At 37.9% G+C, this 23,457-nt stretch overlaps 1 protein-coding gene across 8 annotated transcripts in view; it reads right to left on the reverse strand.

Annotated features, from left to right (window-relative positions):
* TPX2 (TPX2 microtubule nucleation factor) overlaps positions 1–23,457 on the reverse strand; it is a 66,066-nt gene that overhangs the window by 30,507 nt on the left and 12,102 nt on the right. For 6 of the 8 annotated variants that reach the window (XM_040447392.1, XM_040447396.1, XM_040447388.1 and 3 more), the window contains 6 exons: positions 20,168–20,339; positions 18,182–18,304; positions 11,943–12,069; positions 4,274–4,402; positions 3,281–3,409; positions 221–342 (listed from right to left, as the gene is read on the reverse strand). In XM_040447392.1, coding sequence (XP_040303326.1) covers positions 221–342; positions 3,281–3,409; positions 4,274–4,402; positions 11,943–12,069; positions 18,182–18,304; positions 20,168–20,273 — 736 coding nt within the window. In that variant the 5' untranslated portion in view covers positions 20,274–20,339. Of the gene's footprint in view, positions 1–220; positions 343–3,280; positions 3,410–4,273; positions 4,403–11,942; positions 12,070–18,181; positions 18,305–20,167; positions 20,340–21,715; positions 21,732–23,457 lie in introns of those variants that run through there. The other 2 variants (XM_040447395.1, XM_040447391.1) reach the window with 2 other exon arrangements.

Raw genomic sequence — 23,457 nt, forward strand, 5'->3', positions numbered from 1 at the left:
CAACTGAGCCAGCCAGGCGCCCTAGTCTGGTGTATATAAAACGTTCTAGGGAACAATCATTGGGATATAAAGAATATCCATGTCCAGCTTTCTAACAAACATACCTTTTTCTACTGGCTACTAACCAATAAAGACTTTTATCCTTTAGAGACTTCAAAAACCCTACCAAGATTATGGGAAGGACCCCTCATAAATCAGAATCAACCAGAGCCAAGCTGACCTATTCCTGCAAGAGCAAGTTTCTTGAATTCTTCATTCTTTTTCCGCATCTCCATCACTTCCTGTTGCATTTTCATTCTCTTCTCCAACTCTTGCTCCTCAGTACTTTTTAGAGTCTTTTGCCTAAAGGGAAAATCAGTGAAGGAGGTAAGAGAGGAGAGAAGAAAGAGGCTCCTGATTCAAAACAGTCTAAAGGTATTACAGACAAGATTTTTAACCTGTGATAAAATAATCATCAAAGCCAAAAAGGATTATCTGATAAATCGATACTGACTTAATTATGTAACAGTATGAAAAAAAAACAAAAAAAACAAAAAAACCAAGATGCACAAGTTATAACGATATTGAAAATTTTTCAAAAAGAAAGCTAAAATTGACTATAGAAGATATTACAAAAGACATAAATTTGACTATACAATGATCAGCTTTTAGGCCACAAGAAAAAGTAGGATTAAAATACCAGTAGAATGGGGAAAATATTTGCAAGAAATATGACAAAAGACTGACATACGTAAAATATACACTGTGATGGAGAAGAGAGACTTAGGAGTGAAACCAGCTAGAGTTCAAATCCCAACCATGTCATTTCATTTTCTACCTATGTGCTCTTGAGAAAAATATTTAATCCCTCTGAGACTCAGTTTTCTCCACTGTAAAATGAGGAATATATTCATCCCCACAGAGTATCTGGTGACTATTAAATCGGTGTTTCCTAAGTACCTGACACATAGCAAAAGTTCAATTTAGAGTAATCATTCTTAACAATGAGACTATCACTAATACCATGTACAGATAAAAAGAAAAGGAAATAGACAATCCACCCAAGAGGAAATATGGAAAAGATGTTTACAATAACAGTAATATAATCCTATCAGCAAATAAAAATTAAAATAAGTTGATGCCATCAACATTTTATCAAGTAAATTTAAACAATTTTAAATGCAAAAAACAAATTCAATGTGGACAGGGTACACGGAAATAAAAATATTCATTCAAAGCTGATGGTATTGTAAATTCATACATTTATTTCAGAAATAAAATTGGCAATATCAATAGCCAAAAAACTAGCCTTGATCAAGGAATTTCTCTTTCCTCAGCCTGAAGAAACTACTCAAAGAAAAGTCCCTACCAATAAAGATGTTCACTGATTATTTCTAATAGTGAAAAATTGGTAACTACATTTTCAACAGGAAATGGTAAATATAATTTGATAGAGTATTTGCTATTGAAAAAGGATAAATGGGAAGATTTTATAATATAGTATAGAAAAAGAAAAAAGAAATAGTCTTGTGGCAAGCAAAGAAAACAAATCCCAAAGGTTACTTATACACAGATTGTAAAAATACATTTTTTACTTGCGTAAAGACCTGAAGGGAGCTTGGTAAAATAGAAACTGTTCAATTCAGGTAGTAAGGACCTTTTTACTAATTTTTTCCTTTTATATTCCTTTTAATTTGCTTTAATAGTATATTTTCCTCAATGTTTTTTTTTTTTTAATTTATATATGAAATTTATTGTCAAATTGGTTTCCATACAACACCCAGTGCTCATCCCAAAAGGTGCCCTCCTCAATACCCATCACCCATCCTCTCCTCCCTCCCACACCCCATCAACCCTTAGTTTGTTCTCAGTTCTCAACAGTCTCTTATGCTTTGGCTCTCTCCCACTCTAACCTCTTTTTTTTTTTTTTTTCCCTTCCCCTCCCCCATGGGTTCCTGTTAAGTTTCTCAGGATCCACATAAGAGTGAAAACATATGGTATCTGTCTTTCTCTGTATGGCTTATTTCACTTAGCATCACACTCTCCAGTTCCATCCACGTTGCTACAAAAGGCCATATTTCATTTTTTCTCATTGCCACGTAGTATTCCATTATGTATATAAACCACAATTTCTTTATCCATTCATCAGTTGATGGACATTTAGGCTCTTTCCATAATTTGGCTATTGTTGAGAGTGCTGCTATGAACATTGGGGTACAAGTGCCCCTATGCATCAGTACTCCTGTGTCCCTTGGATAAATTCCTAGCAGTGCTATTGCTGGGTCATAGGGTAGGTCTATTTTTAATTTTCTGAGGAACCTCCACACTGCTTTCCAGAGCGGCTGCACCAATTTGCATTCCCACCAACAGTGCAAGAGGGTTCCCGTTTCTCCACATCCTCTCCAGCATCTATAGTCTCCTGATTTGTTCATTTTGGCCACTCTGACTGGCGTGAGGTGATATCTGAGTGTGGTTTTGATTTGTATTTCCCTGATAAGGAGCGACGCTGAACATCTTTTCATGTGCCTGTTGGCCATCCAGATGTCTTCTTTAGAGAAGTGTCTATTCATGTTTTCTGCCCATTTCTTCACTGGGTTATTTGCTTTTCGGGTGTGGAGTTTGGTGAGCTCTTTATAGATTTTGGATACTAGCCCTTTGTCCGATATGTCATTTGCAAATATCTTTTCCCATTCCGTTGGTTGCCTTTTAGTTTTGTTGGTTGTTTCCTTTGCTGTGCAGAAGATTTTTATCTTCATAAGGTCCCAGTGATTCACTTTTGCTTTTAATTCCCTTGCCTTTGGGGATGTGTCGAGTAAGAGATTGCTACGGCTGAGGTCAGAGAGGTCTTTTCCTGCTTTCTCCTCTAAGGTTTTGATGGTTTCCTGTCTCACATTCAGGTCCTTTATCCATTTTGAGTTTATTTTTGTGAATGGTGTGAGAAAGTGGTCTAGTTTCAACCTTCTGCATGTTGCTGTCCAGTTCTCCCAGCACCATTTGTTAAAGAGACTGTCTTTTTTCCATTGGATGTTCTTTCCTGCTTTGTCAAAGATTAGTTGGCCATACGTTTGTGGGTCTAGTTCTGGGGTTTCTATTCTATTCCATTGGTCTATGTGTCTGTTTTTGTGCCAATATTTTCCTCAATGTTTAAGACTTGAGCATCCCCCAAGATATAAAACAATTCACCTCACCATAGTTACAGCTTTATTAGTTTCCCAAGCTCCATGTGCTCCACACTACAGATGTACCTGCTTATAATTTTACTCTATTAACTCTAAAGTTTAAATTCAGGAAAGAAACATACCTCACAGGTGGTATACAAGACACAGTATGTCGGCCCTTGGCTTTCTCTGGGGAAGACTCATGTTTTTCAGAGGTATCTTGATGGGCACTGCTTTCTTCCTCTTCCTCTGGCTTCTTTTTTTTGTTAGAACTTGAGTTCAAAAGAACAAAAAACAAATATTCTCAATTCCCTAAAGCATACACTGCAGTACTCTCCTCCCCAAATCTATCACATAAGGCTTAAATTTTCTCTTTCATTCGGACAACAAGCACGTCTCAATTGCAAGATTCTTTCAATAGTACGTACCAATGGATAAAATGGGTAAACTCTGAGAATACCAACAGAAGTCAAGGTAAGAGTTGTCTGATGATGGTTCAGGAGGGTGGGGAGAGATTCCAACTGCTTATCATAAAATGCACAAATGGCAGATAGCTAGCTGCCTTCCCAATATCTATTCCACTTTCTTTCTTATCAATAGAATTCTAATTTTGTTTGGGGTGGCAATGTACAAAGGCTGTACTTGTTTTGAGAGCTTCTCTTGTACTAGGGAGAATTCAAGCGACACAGTAGGGCAACTGAGGTATAACCAAGGTTTCTAAAAAATTTTCACTTTTGTGATATGGGTGCTGCCCCTCTTCATCATACTCTCCTTCTTCTCTTAAACATGGATGTGATACCTAGATATATAGCAGCTATCTTGTGACAATGAGGCAACAAGCACAAGGAAGAAGCTAAGAAACACAGAGCTGCCATCTTGAGTAACAAGTATGAAAAAAAAAGCTAACAATGCCCTGGCACTGTTCAGTCACTGAACCAAAGCCAACAGCAAACTTCTGTGAAGCAAATAAATCACTATTCTTTAAACCACTCGAGGTGAATAGGCTATTTCTTATAGCAAAATACATTCCTAACTGATAAAAATAAGAACAAGCACCATATATTCTGTTTGCTGTTAACCACAGGAGCAAACAGGAGTAAAACCTATGCCAACCGACAGAAGCTGTGGCTACTTACACTTTCATTTTTTTGGAGGGTGGAATTTCATTGATGATTAGAGGAGTAGCACATCTCTTAGCTTTCATTTTTACATGATGTTTTTCTTTCTGTTCCAAATCCTTCTGAGCAGAGAGTCTAGTAGATCGCCTATGGTACAGGAATTGACAAAATTTATCCAAAATGAATGTATCTACTACAGATATGCAATTGTGCCCCAGAAATGTGAAAGTATGTCAAACTGCCAATGGCTACAAAGAGTTTTGTGGTATTATTTCCACTCTAAAAACTTTTTGCCTTACTGATAGCTTTTGAACCTCATCATAAAATGTTGGTACTTAAATGCAACGGATTTTTTTTCTTTTAAGACACAGGCAATCACCTAATACAACTCCCTCCTTTTAAATGTAAAAACCAATAAATGTGAGGTGACTTGACCCTGTTACATAGCAAATTGCTATCAGACTTGAAATTTGAGATCAGATCTCCTGGTAACTAAGGTGTTTATTTTCTCCTTTTAGTCACGCCCCCGTTTTTGGTAAAATATTTAACACATACCAAAATGTGCACAAAACAAAAATTAAGTTAAATGATTACAAAGTAAAGACTCATGAAATCACCACCCAGGCTAAGAAGTAGAACACTGGCAGGAGTGCCTGGGTGGCTCAGTTGGTCAAGCGTCCAGCTTTGGGTCAGGTCATGATCTCATAGTTCGTGATTTTGAGCCCCATGTCGGGGCTCTGTGCTGACAGCTCAGAGCCTGGAGTCCGCTTCAGATTCTGTGTCTCTCTCTCTCTACCCCTCCCTGACTTGTGCTGTCTCTCAAAAGCAATAAACATTAAAAAAAAAAAGAAACCTTCAGGTAATATAATCAGACTACTGCAAGTATTGTTTTTCTGTCTTGTTTATTTCACTCAACATTATATTTGTGAGATTCAGCCACATTGAGTCATGTAGCTTTAATTCACTGATTTTTAATGCTGTATAACAGTCACTGTAGGAATGTACCACTATCTATCCAGTCCACTGCACAGGTGCACATGTTGCTGGCGGGTGTAGGCTTTAAGACCGTTTGTTAGGTCATAGGACCCTGGTTATATCAATTAAAAGTTGTTTCCAAAGTGCTTGTACCAATCTATGCTTACTTACACTGGCGAGCTGATATTATAGTCTGCCTTGCTCTACACCCTCCTGAACACTTGGTACTGTCAGATGTTTTAATTTAGCCAGTATGCAGTAAAACCTTGCTGTGGTTTTAATTTGCTTTTCTGATTCCCAGTGAGATAGAGCAACTTTTCACATGTTCACTGGCCATTTGGTTATCCTATTTGATAAAGTACTAGTTCAAGTCTCTTGTTTGTTTTCCATTGGGTTGTCAATCCTTTCCTGAGTGATTAGTAAGAATTCCTTATATACTATGAACATAAGCCCTCTGTAGGTTTTGTGTCACAAATATCTTTTCCCACTTTGGGGGTTGGCTTTTTACTCTCTTTATGGTACCATTTGACTAGATAAATGTCTCAAATACATCAATACCCCTCCCCATTATGGTCAGTGCTTTTCTGTGTGTATACTATTTAAAAAAAAAAAAAATCCTTCCCTGTTCCAAGGTCATGAAGATATTCTCCAATATTTCATTATATGAGCTTTAGCATTCACATTTAGATCTACAATTCCACCCAGAATTGACTATTTTAGGGGCCCCTGCTGGTTCAGTCAGAGGAGCACATGACTCTTGATCTTGGGGTTGTGGGTTTGAGCCCCAACACTGGATGTAAAGAAAAAAAGAACTGACTGTTTTATATGCAAAGGGGGACCAAGTTTCATTCTGTTCGATCTGGATATCCACTAGCAAAGCATTGTTTTTTTAAAGGGTGGGGTGGGGGGAGCACTGTTTCCCCACAGGTCTACAGTAACACCATAATTTCACTGATCTCATTAATCCTTGGATAATACCATAAAGCTTGAATTACTGCAGCTTCATAATAATATGTCTTGCTATCAACTAGCACTTTGAAAGTATCTGGCTATTCTCAGACCTTTGCATTTCTGAATAAATTTTAGCATCAGTTTATCAATGTCCACAGTGAAAACCACTAGGATTTTAATGAATATTACATTGAATCTATAGATCAGTTAGGGAGAACTAATATCTTTTTAATACTGATCCCCCAATCCATAAATATGGTATGTCCTACAATTTATTTAGATCTTGTTTAATTTCTCTCAATACTTTTTTTTATAAAAGTCCTAAACACTGTAAAGACTTATTACATTTTCAGGCTTTCATGCTACTGCACAGAGTACCAATTTTTAAGTCTTTATTACAGAGAATTTCAAGCATATTTTTAAAATAAGGAGGGGGGGGCGCCTGGGTGGCGCAGTCAGTTAAGCGTCCGACTTCAGCCAGGTCACGATCTCGCGGTCCGCGTCGGGCTCTGGGCTGATGGCTCGGAGCCTGGAGCCTGCTTCTGATTCTGTGTCTCCCTCTCTCTCTGCCCCTCCCCCGTTCATGCTCTGTCTCTCTCTGTCCCAAAAATAAATAAACGTTGAAAAAAAATATTAAAAAAAATAAAAATAAAAAATAAAATAAGGAGAGGGGTGCCTGGGTGGCTTAGTTGGTTAAATGTCCAACTCCTGATTTCAAGCTCAGGTCATGATCTCACAGTTTGTGGGATTGAGCCCCATGTCGGGATGTGCACTGAAAGTGTGGAGCCTGCTTGGGATCCTCTCTCTCCCTCTTTCTCTGCCTCTCTCCCATGCACATGTGCTGTCTTTCTCTCTCTCTCTCTAAATACTAAAAAACTAAAAGTGAGAATAAAATGGACTAGTGAGTACTCATCATTCAGTTTCAGAAATTATCAACTCACAGCCAATCCCAATCAATTTTCCTTCCATCCATCCTATTGGATTTCGAAACGAATCCTAACTGTCTACCTTTCATCTACAAATATTTCATATTAATCTCTAAAAGAAAGTACTCATAAAAAAATTACATGGAGTAATGAAGAGCAAATTTACTGAATTAAGGAATGAAGAAATGAATGTACTGAATGAGTAATGAAGAGTGCATATTACAAAATGCAGACAAGATACAATAATACAACCATTTGAAGGCACTGGAAAGTGACCAAAAGCAGGCAGAAAACAGAGGCACATTTATCCATGAAAAACAACTGCAAAGGGTAAAAATTATGAGTTGGTAGCTTTTTTGCCTGAGGTACTCCCCAAATGTAGCAGCTCTAACAGCAGAAAATTCCAGTCTCACTGGCTAGAGATAATAGAAGATAAAAATTCAAGGCCAGTATAACACCTAGAAATTTAGAAGAAAATCCCGAAAGTGAAAGAGCCACAGAAAAAATGTCACTCAAAATCTGAGCAAAACCTCTGCACAAATTCCTGCCTGACTGCTAAACCATGTATGTTTAGAGGACACCCATGGAGCCCAGCAAAAAGGCAAGCAGAAACTGGTGAGGTGTCCATCCTTAAAAAATAAAACCACACCACGTAAGACTGGTGAGTTTGCTGCTTTTTTTTTTTTATAAATGTAACCCCCACTGTGCATATAGTAAGATGGCACAAAACTAACATCTTACTTGCTTGAGGTGTCAATAGACAAACATTGGAGCTGGCAGCAATTTAGAGACAAAACCTCAGAAACAAGAGAACCACAGAGAGGATGAACACTTAAACCTGAGGATGAACACTTAAACTCTACTCAAAGTCTTGGCTGACTTCTAACTTTCACAGGTCTGGGGGAGACCACAGGGAACAAGACTAAAAAAGCGGCCAGCTATGTATGCAAATACATGAATGGCCAATAATCACATGAAAATATGGATCAACGTTATTAGTCATCAGAAAAATGCAAATTAAAACCAATGAAATATCATTAAAAAGACGGACAATACCAAATGTTGGCTAGGATACGGAGCAGCTGAAACTCTCATATACTGCCAGTGGGAATGTAAATGGTACAGTCACTTTGGAAAACTTTCTGGCGTTTCTTATAAACATACATTTAACACTATGACCCAGCTGTTGCAGTCCTAAGTATTTACTCAAGAGAAACTTATGTCCTCAAAACTACTCAGAGCAGCTCTATATAGCCCCCAAATGGAAACAACCCAAATGCCCATCATCTGGTAGATGGATAAATAAATTGTGGCATATCCATTCAACAGAACTTACTATCAGCAATAAGAAGGAACAAATTACTGGGGTGCCTGGGTGGCTCAGTCAGTTAAGCATCTGACTTCGGCTCAGGTCATGATCTCACGCTTCATGGATTCGAGCCACACATCAGGCTCTGTGCTAACAGCTCGGAGCCTGGAACCTGCTTCAGGTTCTGTGTCTCCCTTTCTCTCTGCCCTTCCCCCGCTCACTGTCTGTCTCTCTCAAAAGTAAATTTAAAAATTAAAAAAAAAAAAAAAAAAAAAAGGAACAAACTACTAACATGAAAGGACATGGATGAATCTCAAAAGCACACGCTAAGTGAAAAGAAGTCAGATATAAAAGAGTACCATAAATTTCATTTATAAAAACATCTAGAACGGAAAAAATTAATCTACAGTGACAGGAATTAGAACAGTTTTGCCTCTGGGTAGGAGGTGAGAGAGTGAGAAGGTAGAAAAAGCAGTAAGAATTAACTATAAAGGGTTAAGATGAGAGAACTTTTGAGGTGATGAAAATGTACTATATATGTTGATTGTGGTGTTATGGCTGCATGGTAGTATGTATTTATCAAAACTAATCAGATCGTACGGCCAAGATCTGTACATTTTACTATATGCAAATTATTACCCAGTAAAGTTAGTTAACTTTTACCTTTTTTAAAAAAATTTTTAGGGGCGCCTGAGTGGCGCAGTCGGTTAAGCGTCCGACTTCAGCCAGGTCACGATCTCGCGGTCCGGGAGTTCGAGCCCCGTGTTGGGCTCTGGGCTGATGGCTCAGGGCCTGGAGCCTGTTTCCGATTCTGTGTCTCCCTCTCTCTCTCTACCCCTCCCCCATTCATGCTCTGTCTCTCTCTGTCCCAAAAATAAACGTTGAAAAAAAAAATAAAAAAAAAAAATTTTTTTAGGGGCGCCTGGGTGGCTCAGTCGGTTAAGCATCCGACTTCGGCTCAGGTCATGATCTCGCAGTCTGTGAGTTTGAGCCTCGTGTCGGGCTCTGTGCTGACAGCTCAGAGCCTGGAGCCTGCTTCGGATTCTGTGTCTCCCTCTCTCTCTGACCCTCCCCCGTTCATGCTGTCTCCCTGTCTCAAAAATAAATAAATATTAAAAAAAAATTTTTTTTTAATGTTTATCTATTTGAGAGAGAGAGAGAGAGCACAAGTGGGGGAGGGACAGTGAGAGAGGGAGACACAGAATTCGAAACAGGCTCCAGGCTCTGAGCTGTCAGCACACAGCCTGACACGGGGCTCAAACTCATTAACTGTGAGATCATGACCTGAGCTGAAGTCAGAAGTTCAACAGACTGAGCCACCCAGGCACCCCAAAACTAGTTAATTTTTAAAAACGGGACTGGGAATCATACAAATTAGAAAGGAAGAAGGCAAAACACATGAACACACGACCATTTTGGACATTATTTAAAGTCAGCAATGATGTTATGAAGTCAAGAGAAGAATTGCTGGGTGTCTTTAGGGAGAAATGACTAAGGGATGAGATGCCAAAAATTAAAACATGTATTTATGGTAAAGCAACACCTCCATGGAAAAATTATTATTACACACTAAGGCCTTATTGACTCTTAACTATTCTGTGTCAAAGAAGTTTTGGACATGTTTTAGCCTATCCATTGAGACCATGTGAAAATAAAATAAAATGGAATTTGTATGACTTTTTTTTTTTTTTTTAATTTTTTTTTTTCAACGTTTATTTATTTTTTTGGGGACAGAGAGAGACAGAGCATGAACGGGGGAGGGGCAGAGAGAGAGGGAGACACAGAATCGGAAACAGGCTCCAGGCTCCGAGCCATCAGCCCAGAGCCTGACGCGGGGCTCGAACTCACAGACCGCGAGATCGTGACCTGGCTGAAGTCGGACGCTTATCCGACTGCGCCACCCAGGCGCCCCGACTTTTTTTTTTTTTTTTTAACGTTTATCTATTTTTGAGACACAGAGAGACAGAGCATGAAGGGGGGAGGGGCAGAGAGAGAAGGAGACACAGAATCGGAAGCAGGCTCCAGGCTCTGAGCCATCAGCCCAGAGCCCGACGCGAGGCGCGAACCCGCGGACCGCGAGATCGCAAGATCGTGACCTGAGCTGAAGTCGGACGCCCAACCGACTGCGCCACCCAGGCGCCCCGGAATTTGTATGACTATCTACACCTTCCTATTCCATCTGCCATTCCTTTCTCAATTAGGTAACTCTGGACTCAGATAAATCTGAGATCTGAGATTAATGGCACTAATGTTTTACTTACTATGCATTTTCATAATGCAATATCATTTACAAAGTACTGTCACATGCCATCTTATTTGGCCCTTTCTTACAAGGAGCCTGGAGGATATGATTATTCTCAGTAAACTGAAGTTTTGAGTGGTAGAAGTACCTGCCTTAAAAATAAAACAAAAAACCATTCAGGTCTCTAATAGTAGTTGGCTTCCTCTCACACCGTCATTTCCAAAAGGCATTCAGCATTCAATCAGGATGAAAGACAATTTTAGCAATCATACACATATACAGAAGAGAGAAGTGAAGACACTAACAGTTTCCGGGATTCTGAAGCAATCTATAGGAATCTGTAGGCCTCAATTTACAATCTAAACATGGAACAGAAAGCATAGAATCAACCAGTAGCAATCTCTTAAGACTCTTGTGATATATGCCTAGCTCACTGAAATTTCATAGAATTCTTTTTATTAAAATGGGCTTCTTTACCAAAAAAGTTTAGGATAAGCTTATATGATACCAATCTCAAAAGGTAATATCTTTATACCAGCATGAGGTTTTGTAAATGGTAGTTTTATCACTTCTGAATATAAAATAATATTATCTGTCATCCCTCTTCCTTGAGGATATTCTAGGTAACATCAAAGTATAAAGCAATAAACAGTCTTACAATTTAAACTTTATGAGTGGATGGTAATTATTAGATGTTGAAAGTTTAAAACAAAAAAAACCTAACCTGAATATTCTTCTGATTAGTGCCATCTGAAGGCAACTAATACTGACAGCTCCCAAACATGGTATTTTTGTTATCAAAAAAAAAGATACTGACGCAAATACAACATTCAAAGACATTAACTATTTTAAGTTCACCAGTGCCAAGATTGCAGCTTAACCCACCCATCTATTCATTCATCAAGCATTTAAATATTCAGTTTCTGCTCCTGCCAGACACTGTTAGGCACAGTAAGGATACATAATGCTTGCCCTTATGAAGTTTACTTATATAAATAGGAAAAAAAAAAGTCTGTCACATATCCACACAAATAAAGTGCAATCCATATTGATAGTGCAAATAGCAAGGGTTCTGGAACCAGTAAACTTTAAGCAACTTAGTACCTCTAAGTCCTTATCAATAAGTTAAGCATATTACCTACAATTCATAAATGTTATGAAGATTAAATGAGGTAAAATAAAGAGCCTAATATAGTATGAGACACATAGTAGGTACCCTGACAGTAACTATTCTGTGAACATTACTAACATAAAAACCACTTTGGAGCCCTAAAACAGTCTTACCTCTGTGGCTGTGCTGGAGTATTTCTTGAGGTGTTTCCCTTGACTTCCAGGGAAGAAGCAACATTTGATGGAATGGACTGTTCCACCAAATTTTCTTTTTCTGCCTCTTTGTAGTAAGTGTTGTCAACTGTGGAAAAGCAAAAACCAGTCAGCACTCAAATTCCAAGGAAGTAAGCTAGATATGAGAGACACATCTATATGTATGTGCATGTGTGTGTGTGTTGTGTGCGTGTGTGTGTGTGTGTATGACAACATAGAATTCTAGACTTAAAATTATGTGTGTGTGTGTGTGTGTGTGTGTGTGTGTGTGTGTGTATAAAGCTCCTCTAAGCAGTGGAACCTTTAGTTCCAGTGAAATCTTATACAGAAGATAAATTTATAAAATCTACTTTGCTTGAAGCAGAAACAAAGTATCCAGGGCCTATCTGCCAGCCTAAGTCATCACCTCAGAAAAAAGTATCTCTGCCTTTTAATGCTGATATAATCATATTATTAGGCATTATGGGTATAACCATTGGTTTTTCTCTCCTCCACAAATTAAAAACAGTTAAGAGTTTAAAAATACAGCATTTGGGAAAAGGGAATCTAAGGGTGGAAAGGGCAAGGAGATATTTTATCATAACGTATTCTGATGTTACCATGGCCATCATGAAACAGAAACAAAAAAGTACTATAAGAATAAGGAGACAAGAATAATCAAAAAAAGTCTTCATGGAAGAAATAGCATTTTCTGGTATAGCTTATGAACTTATGAACTGAGAGCCTTGACAAAAGACAAAAAATCCAACCAGATAACAGGGAAGAAAAGTCAGGCTATGAAAACACATTTCATGCATTATTTATTCCAGAGAACAATCATTTGGCTCATCGCCTAAAGAAATTTTTTCCTGGGGCGCCTGGGTGGCTCAGTCGGTTAAGCGGCCAACTTCGGCTCAGGTCACGATCTCGCGGTCCGTGAGTTCGAGCCCCGCGTCGGGCTCTGTGCTGACAGCTCAGAGCCTGGAGCCTGTTTCAGATTCTGTGTCTCCCTCTCTCTGACCCTCCCCTGTTCATGCTCTGTCTCTCCCTGTCTCAAAAATAAATAAAAACGTTAAAAAAAAAATTTAAAAACAAAACAAAACAAAAAAAAAAAGAAATTTTGTCCTAGAGGGGAGAAAAAGAAACAAAAAAATGATAATATATTGTGTCAAGGCTATAACAGAGGCACTTACCCCATTTAAAATCAGAGAGGATTAAATTTTAAAAATTTAATATAAAAAATTTAACATAAAAAATTTTATAGGGGTGCCTGGCTGGTTCAGTAGGTACAGCATGTGATTCTTCATCTCAAAGTTGTAGGTTTGAGTCCCATGTTGAGTGTAGACATTACTTAAAAATAAAATCTTAAAATAGAATAAAAAAATTTATATTCTCCCTACAAACAATGTTCTTAAAATATCAACACACCATGCTAACACTAATCAAAAGAAAGCTGGGATGGCTATATTAGTATCAGACAAAGCAGATTTCAGAGCAAAGAATACCAGAGATAAAGACAATCATTTCAAAATGATAAAATGGTCAATTCTTCAAGATGCGGTAACAACTGAAATATTTACGTACCGAATAACAGAGTTTTAAAATACAAAAAGCAAAAAGTACAAGGAAAATTAGGCAAATCCATAAATATAGTCTGAAATTTCAATCTCTCTCTTCTAATTTATGGAACAAGTTGACAGAAAAATCAGTAATACAGTAGTCTTAATATATGAGCAAATGTGCATGGCTGTATTCCAATAAAACTTCATTAACAAAAATATGTTGCAGTCCACTCATCAAGAAAATTTAAGTTACAAACATAAATACATATGTGGTATGCGTATATATAGATATACACACACACATACATACATGATGACAAAGCCCCAAATACATGAAGGAAAAACTGACAAAATTAAAGGGAAAAACAGTTCAACAATAATAGTTGAAGATTTCAATATCCATTTTCAATAATGGATAGTACACTTAGAAGATCAATAGGAAATAGAAGACTTGAGCAACATCAACCAGCTTGACCCAATTGACATTTATGTAACTCTCCACCCAATGACAGCAGAATATACATTATTTTGAAGTGCACACAGAACATTTACCAAGATACACCATATTCTGGGCCATGAAACAAGTCTCAATACAAAAAGATCAAGTCACACAAATATATTTTTTAACCAAATGGAATTAAATACCTTGAGAAATCAATAACAGATTTCTGGAACTGCCACCCCCTGCCACATGTATTTGGAAATTAAATACACACTTCTAAATAACACTTAGGTAACTTGGAACTAGTAGATAAATCCTGGAGATTACAGTCAACAATAATAGTCATAGAGATTATAGTCAATACTGTATTATAAACTTCAAAGTTGCTAAGAGACAAGATTCTCATTGTTCTCACAATGAGAGAAAAGAAATAATTATGTGATATGATAGAGGTGTCAGTCACGTTGCAATATATAAACAAATCAAATCAACACCTTAAACTTATACAATGTTGTATGTCAATTATATCTCAATTAAAAAAAAACACATGGATCAAGAAGATAGCAATATAAAGAAATTAAAAGTATTTTGAATGGAATGAAAAGGAATACAGAGCACACCAAAATTGTGGGATGCCACTAAAGCAGTACTTAGGGGGAAATTTATAGAAGAAAGATTTCCAATCAATGACTTCAGCTGCCATCTAAGAAACTAAAAAAAAAAAAAAAAAAAAAAATAACATAATTTTAAAAAAAAAAAAAAAAAAAAAAAAAAAAAAAAAAAGAGCATATTGAACTCAAAGTAAGTAGAAGAAGGGAACTAATAGATCAGAATGAAAATCAATGAAATAGAAAAAGCAATAGAAAAACAACAACAACAACGAAACCAAAAGTTGGTTCTTTTGGAAAATCAGTAACACTAATAAATCTCTAGCCAGGCTGATTAGGAAACAGACAAATTACCAAGATCAGGAATGAAAGAGGTGATACCACACAGAATCTGTAAATATTAAAAGGATAATAAGGGAACATTATGAACATTCAACAACTTAGATGAAATGGACAAATTATTTTAAATACAAACTACCAACACTCACTCAAGATGAGAGTGTTAAAAATTTGAATTTGTAGTTAAAAACCTTTCTACAGGGGCGCCTGGGTGGCTCAGTCAGTTAAGCGTCCGACTTTGGCTCAGGTCATGATCTTGTGGTCTGTGGGTTCGAGCCCCGCGTCGGGCTCTGTGCTGACAGCTCAGAGCCTGGAGCTTGTTTCATTCAGATTCTGTGTCTCCCTCTTTCTCTGACCCTCCCCTGTTCATGCTCTCTCTCTCTCTCTCTCTCTGTCTGTCTCAAAAATAAATAAATGTTGGGGCGCCTGGGTGGCTTGGTCGGTTAAGCATCCGACTTCGGCTCAGGTCATGATCTCACGGTCTGTGAGTTCGAGCCCTGCGTCGGGCTCTGGGCTGACAGCTCGGAGCCTGGAGCCTGTTTCAGATTCTGTGTCTCCCTCTCTCTCTGCCCCTCCCCTGTTCATGCTCTGTGTCTCGCTGTCTCAAAAATAAATAAACGTTAAAAAATATATAAAAATAAAAAATAAATAAAATAAATAAATAAATGTTAAAAAAAAAAATTAAAAGGGGCGCCTGGGTGGCGCAGTCGGTTAAAGCGTCCAACTTCAGCCAGGTCACGATCTCACGGTCCGTCAGTTCGAGCCCCGCGTCAGGCTCTTGGCTGATGGCTCAGAGCCTGGAGCCTGTTTCCGATTCTGTGTCTCCCTCTCTCTCTGCCCCTCCCCCCGTTCATGCTCTGTCTCTCTCTGTCCCCAAAATAAATAAACGTTGAAAAGAAAAAAAAAAAAAAATTAAAAAAAAACACAAAAAAAACCTTTGTACAAAGAAAAGTCCAGACCCAGATGGTTTTAATGGTGACTTCTACCAAACATTTAAGTAAGACCTAATATTAATTCTACACAAATTCCTCCAAAAAAAAAAAAAAAAAAAAAAAAAGAAGAGAAGGGAATATATAGAGTAAGGTATTTATCAAAACAAGCAAAGGTATCACAAAGAAAACTACAGACCAATATACCTCATGAAAAATATATATAGAAATTCTCAACAAAAATGTAGCAAACAACCTAAAAATGCATACAAAGAAAAAATACCATCATGACCAATTGGGGTTCATCCCAGAAATGCAAGGTTGGCTTAACGTTGGAAAATCAGTGTAATTCAACACAGTAACAGACCAAAAAAAGAAAAATGATCATATAATCATCTCAATATAAGCAGAAAAGGCATTTGACAAAATCTCACATCCATTCCAAATAAAAAATTATCAGCAAATAGGAATAGATGGGAATTTCCTCAGCCTGATCAAGGATATTTACGAAAAAACTACAGTTAACATCATATTTAATGGTAAAAGCCTGAACGCACAGGAATAAGACAAGCATGTCTACCTTTTCCACTCCTATCCAACATCCTACTAAAGGTTCTAGCCAGTACAGTATGCAAGAAAAAGAAATAAAAGGCATATTTGCAGATGATATGATCACCTATGTAAAAATCTGATGGAATCTATTAAAAAAAAACTACTAAAACTAGTGAGTTTAGAAGGTCGCAGGATAAAAGATTAATATGTAAAAATCAATTATTTTTTTTGTATTAGCAACACAAAAGAAAATTGAAATTAAAATAGAGGTATGAAAAGTGCTTTGAGAACACAATAAGAGGAATCAGAGAAAAAAGGGTATTTGAGCTGGACCTTGAATGATGAATAGGAACTTTTCAATTACATTAGGAATTGAATGCAGAGGGAACAACACTCGTAAGACAGGTGAAAATATGTAATATGAAAGAACACAGACTCTGAGGGGCCTAAGGGGCATGCACGTAAGCAATGTGCATGGTTTTTGCCACATGACAGACCCAACAGAAGTTTCTTGCTTTGGGGCACTGTTGACAAAACAGTCTTCAACTGAAAGTGGTCCAGACAAATTAGGTAACAGTACATACTCTTTCAATTCAAGAAGAGCACAAAGACCACCAAGGCAACAGAAAATCTGCCATGCCTAACGAACTAATGTAATTTACCTGAGGATGCAGCACTGAGGCCACAGGCATTCCAAGCATGACAAGTGAAACATGCCATACAGTTCTAACCCCTTCTGCAATTAAGACGATGGATGCAAAAGTTCAGGGTCCCTGCCCTAATCCCAAATTCAATAGATATCATCTGTACTCATGAGTTAATTATTTGAAAGTCATCCTAGCAGCTTAGACTTTGTAAACTACAAAAGTTTGCTAGAAATACAGCTATTTCCTGGTATGACTCCTCTACTTAACGGTCTAATTGGAGCCAGTTTCAGATTCATCCATTAAGAGTAATTTTCAAATGTTCTAAATTGATTGTGGTATTGGTTGTACAACTACTCTATGACTGTACTGTGAAAAACACTGATGGAGAGCTTGAGTGGCTCAGTTGGTTAGGTGTCTGACTTTGGCTCAGGTCATGATCTCTCCTTCGTGGGTTTGAGCCCTGCATCGGGCTCTGTGCTCAGAGCCCGGAGCCCGCTTTGGATTCTGTGTCTCCCTCTCTCTCTGCTCCTCCCCTGCTTGCACTCTGTCTCTCTCTGTCTCTCAAAAAATAAAACATTAAAAAAAATTTTTTTTTTAAGACTGAAATGTACACTTTGGGTGATTTGTTCATGTGAATCATATCTAAATATGGCTGTTACTTCAAAAAAGTAACTTTTAAGGATTTATGATCTCTTAAAAATGCTTCTTTTGTTCTGATCAAATAGAAAATATTCTGCAGACTTAGTAACCACCAGTTTAAATGCCAATTATCTTTTAGAATCAGATACATGACTCAAAGAATTCTTGTGCAATGACAAGCAGTACATTCTTCTCTCCTACTGCTTTGTTTCCCAGCCAGAGTCAGGTTATGTTATATTAAACCTTGTCATAAAAAGAAAAGAGTTTTGTATCTGGCAGTGAAAGTCTATGTTAGCTTCAGTTCCAAGAAATTAAAAAAAAAAAAAAAAAAAAAGTGTAGTACATCATTAGTGTCACATTCACCATAAAGTGAAACTGGCCCATTTCACCAATAATAAACCAAAGGATACAACATTTACGTAATTCCCCCAGATCCCTCAGGCCCATAACACACTGTTCCACCATTCTACCAAAGAGCTTTTTCCTAAGATGTTCTTTCTTACCTGGTCTTAAAGGTGTGACAATAGCTTGCTGAGGATTAGGCTTTCTCAGAGGGGTTTTGCCCTGAAAAAGCCCTCCTATGCCATTCTTCCCAGGAAACTTGTTCTCCAAATTGGCTTTCTCTTCTGTGAAAAAAAAAAGAGCATCATTTAAACAACCAGCAAGGAAGCAAAATAAATCAGTCCTATGCACTTGTAAATGGGGCCTAAAGCCCCTACTAGTACGTTTCCAGCACATTTGGCAAGCACAAAGTTCTTGTGATCAAAATGAAATGAGTACACATTATACGTCAGAGATAGAGACTATAAAAACTATCACTGTAACACTGGCAACACTGAACAATGTATTACAGAAAAGGAGAAGTGCAGACTCTGCATTGTGAATAGCTACTTATCTTTGTTTGATACACACTTAGGACCATATAAGCATGAACTGGCCTAATCTACCGCCTAAATACATCATGTTCCTCTTAAAGAAAACTGTAGCTATTAAGATCTGCAGGGCTTACAAGAGACATCTTATGGTCTGTTTGAGTTGAGGTTCTCTTTCAACTGGTTGGTAAGAAGTGGGTGTGTGAGGATGGAACAGAGCTAGGCTCTCCCAAGGGATTTTACCTTAGGTTCTCCTGTGCCCAAAAGTGAGGGCAAAGCAGTGAAACATCTGTTCTACCAACTGCCTACCAACAAACAGAAGCTTCAGGAATGTGGTGAGCTCCAGCAATAACACTGTGCATGTACAATCAGAGTGCAACTGTATAAAAAGATATGATCATTTGGAAGAGAATTAGAAAATAATGTATTAGAACTAAGGTGGTTTTGAAAGAATGGTAGGATTAATTTTTTTCTTCGACATTGTATTTACCAGTTTCGCTGTATAAATATTTTCTATCTTGTTTTTAAAGAAACTCAGAAAAAAGATAGACAACCCAGGGTTGTCTTCCTCAAGGTTTCAGTAATGCAAGGACGTGGGAAGATCCTTGTAGGGCAGCTGGTCCTCTTCACCTTTCCTCCACACCACTTCCAACAGACCCCTTCTCCAACGGATACCATTAAAGGCCTTTTGCAAGAGAAGGGCATGTGCCACCACACGTGGACACTGCATTGTAAGTGATAAGTGCAGCTGTAATGGACTCATTTTTTTTCTCCCATCACATTTTTTTTTTTTTTTAAATACAGAAGATAAGTATATGAGAAAGAATAAAATGAAGGGACCCTAGCAACTACTAGCCTGACATATCACTGGTCTCACCATATTATTCCAAAATACTATAAAAACATAACCACATCCTTATTTATTATTGGCCTGGTGTCAGGGTTTGCATCAAATCATATGACTCAACACCAGGCAATCCCATTTCTGTTTGGGGATTGGGTTCTGAGTAGCATAATCCCTCCAGCTAAAAATGAATCAGTGAGGGGAAGTAATAGGGCAGTAACTGTAGTTATAAAAAAGCAACACAAGAATGCCTGTGATGTTAGAACTGTTCAGTATCTTGACAGTGGGAGTAGATACACAAACCTACACAAGTGATAAAATTGCATAGAGCTTACTACAGAAATGAGTATGAGTACAAGTGAAACTGGGGAAATCTGAGTAAGATGGGTAGACTGTATCAATGTCAGTATCCTAACTGTAATACTAGATTCTATGCCCAATGGCAGTAGAGCAAGTTTTTATGTGGCTGCTATCACTACAGACATGTTTTGAATCTTTGAGTTTCACTCAACTTTGTTTCATCTGGATTTTTCCATATATCCCTAATGCTTAAATATTTACTATTCCTAACTGCAAAATAACACTGATAGCCCACTCCTAAGACACTGGGCATTTCAATTATTTCTATCATATCATAAATGATAAAATATCCTGGTGTAGAAAATAATTTATATTTTAGTTATTTTCTTGAAATTCCTACTATTTTTTTGAAAGGTACTCAGAACAAAGAGAGCTACTAACCCCTAAAATGGCCTGAAAAAGCAGACACTTACCAAACCAAGAATCTATGTTTTGGGTATCTTCCTCATCATCCAAAGAGGTAAAATTGATGAAGTCCGTGGGAGCATCATAGGAATAAGAAGTTTTAACTTGTGACATTGTCCCCTGCCTTGGCACAGAAGAGCAGGTTTTTCCCAGTACTCACTCTTCTCAACAGATCACCTTCTAATGAAAAGAAATGGTTCAGAAACTTGGTTGTGCATTAATCTAAGGTACTGATTCCTCAGCAATTACTTTGATTTTACTACCACATTTGCAATTCTGAAAACAACCTGGACAAGACACCTTATTTTTCAAACCAAACTAAAAGTTAACTTTTCTTTTTCAAAGATTTTTTTTTTTTTTTTTTTTTAAGCAATCTCTACACCCAACATGAGGCTCAAACTCACAACCCCAAGATCAAGAGTTTCATGCTCTACTGGCTAAGCCAGCCAGGTGCCCCAAAGTTAACTTTTCTTTTTTGGTAACTTGAAGATATTCCTGAAGATAAATGTGTTGGAATTAGGAGGCAAAGTTTGATGAGTGCCTACAACATGCCAGGCAAAGTACCATACTAGGTGTTTGACATTCATTATTTTATTTTCCCTCAACCTACCATTTTTTCACTTCTAGCCTCTCCCACATCCCACTACTCTTTCTCTGCCCTGAATAACCCAATTTCTGAAACACACCATTAAATTTTACACCTATTAACTAAAATCTTACTCATTATTCAAAGTCCAATTCAATTCTCTACAAACTTTCCCAATTTCTACCTATCATACTAATTGCTACCTCTCCAAGGCCATAATGCTGTTTACCATTCAATTTTATATTAGTTGACTATGAAAATGCCTCTCCTAGTAGATCGTAAATTCCTGAAGACAAGGACGGATTTTATTCACTTGTGTATACCTCAACCATCAAGGTTCTCAGAATGGTATCTTATACCTAGTAAAAACTTAGTACGTTTTGCCAAATACAGGTTTTCTTTCCTTGGAAATATTTTCATAGGCACCTGGGTGGCTCAGTCCGTTAAGTGTCTGACTTCGGCTCAGGTCACGGTCCCTCGGTTTGTGAGTTCAAACCCCACGTCGGGCTCTGTGCTGAGAGCTCAGAGCCTGGAGCCCGCTTCAGATCGTGTCTCCCTCTCTCTCTGCCCCTCCCCTGCTCACACTCTGTCTCTGTCTCAAAAATAAACAAACATTAAAAAAATTGAAAAAAATAAATAAAGAAATACATAAAAGGAGGCACCTAGCTGGCTCAGTCAGTAGAGCATGCCACTCTTGACCTCGGGATTGTAGGTTTGAGCCCTACGCTGGGTAGAGAGATTGCTAAAAATAAAATCTTAAAAAAAACAACAACACACATAAAAGGCACGACATGTAAATTAGGTCAAAGAAACAAGTCAAAGGTATGGGCCCATCCCTGCTCCGGTGTACAAAGTTTTACATTCTCCCGTAGAAACCTGTGTAGGTTTAAAGTCAGCCCCCACTCTAGCCATTTACGGTTAAGAAAATATCTGGAAGTAGTTTCAAAAACAGTCTGAAGGACACACTCACTGGCAAATAATTTCCCTATGAAATCCAATGAGCCATTTGTCTTCATCCAGGGAACAACATGTACTTTAAAGTATTCTGTATCTTGGAAGAGAAGTAGATACCACTAATTACTTGCATACACATTTATTAAATTAAGTACCTTTAAGCCTTTATTTTATTATAAAAATTCATGCTCATTAAAGAAATCATAAAAAAAGCTCCTATAAAAAATAATAATCTACAATACCACACTATTCCAGTCTGTCTCCCTCTCTCTCTCTCTCTCATTTTTTCTCTATATACACACATATATTTGAAATCTGCTTCACATATTGTGAGCATTTTCCATGTCAATATATATATAGATATTTCATCAACTGACAGCTATACTATAATTTACGTATCCCCTATTTTTAGGCATTTTCCAATATTTTCACTTTATAATTTTTTTTTTTCAACGTTTATTTATTTTTGGGACAGAGAGAACAGAGCATGAACGGGGGAGGGGCAGAGAGAGAGGGAGACACAGAATTGGAAACAGGCTCCAGGCTCTGAGCCATCAGCCCAGAGCCTGACGCGGGGCTCGAACTCCCGGACCGCGAGATCGTGACCTGGCTGAAGTCGGACGCTTAACCGACTGCGCCACCCAGGCGCCCCTCACTTTAAAGATACTACTAGAAGAATATCCTTGTAGTTCAATTTCTGTACACATCCTTAAGTATGCCCTTAAGATAAATTCCTTTTTTTTTTAATGTTTATTCATTTTTGAGAGAGACAGAACATGACTGGGGGAGGGGCAGAGGGAGAGGGAGACACAGAATCCCAAGCAGGCTCCAGGCTTCAAGCTGTCAGCACAGAGCCCAATGCGGAGCTCGAGCCCATGACCCATGAGATCGTGACCTGAGCTGAAGTATCGGACGCTCAACCAACTGAGCCACCCAGGAGCCCCTACCCTTAAGAGAAATTCTTAGAAGTGGACTTGCTGACTCTTGATACAAACTGTAAAACCGTTCCTAAAAAGGAACTTATATCACCAGAGGTATGCCAGTTCCCCACAATGTCACCAATTCTGGGCACTAATAACCCTCAGCACTCATTGTCTTTATAGTATACAACTATACCCATGCTCTGAGATAAATCATAAGAGTAGTTACACCCAACTTCATTGCTCAGTGGTTTGGCCAGTATTTCGTTAGCTTCTCTCAGTGGATTGGGGTAATTCAGAAGGTACTTGAGTGCCTGAGAAACATTTATTCTAATAACTATTTGGTTTACATAGTGACATCAATCCATACACCAGAGAACTTCATCTTTCCACGGTCTCTCCTATGAACTCAATGCAGCCAGAACTCCACAGATACCTTTATAACAATGCCCCAGTTGAGGTACTTAGTGTAGAAACATGATTATTTTGGAATCAGAAGGAATCTTAATAACTAACTTTTGCAGTTTATAGATAAGGATTAATTACAGCAAAAAAGGCTCTTCCAAGATCAACACAACAATAATACTAATGATCATGGTAAAAACAGTTACCAAAAGTACTTATACGTGCCAGGTGCCATGAAGTAGTAAATACATAGTATTTCAAATACTCTCCAACAATCCTGTAAAGCAGCAATTATTATTCCCATTCTAGAAGAGGAAGCTGAAGAGAGAATGATGTGCCCAGTATCATACAATTATGTAAAGGCAGAACTAGATCCAAAACTGAGGCTCCAAACATCAACACAATGTTCTTTCCACATTGTTCTGCCCTCTCA

Source organism: Herpailurus yagouaroundi, unplaced genomic scaffold (assembly GCF_014898765.1).
Source record: "Herpailurus yagouaroundi ecotype Mexico unplaced genomic scaffold, PumYag 196, whole genome shotgun sequence".
NCBI classification, from domain to species: domain Eukaryota; kingdom Metazoa; phylum Chordata; class Mammalia; order Carnivora; family Felidae; genus Herpailurus; species Herpailurus yagouaroundi.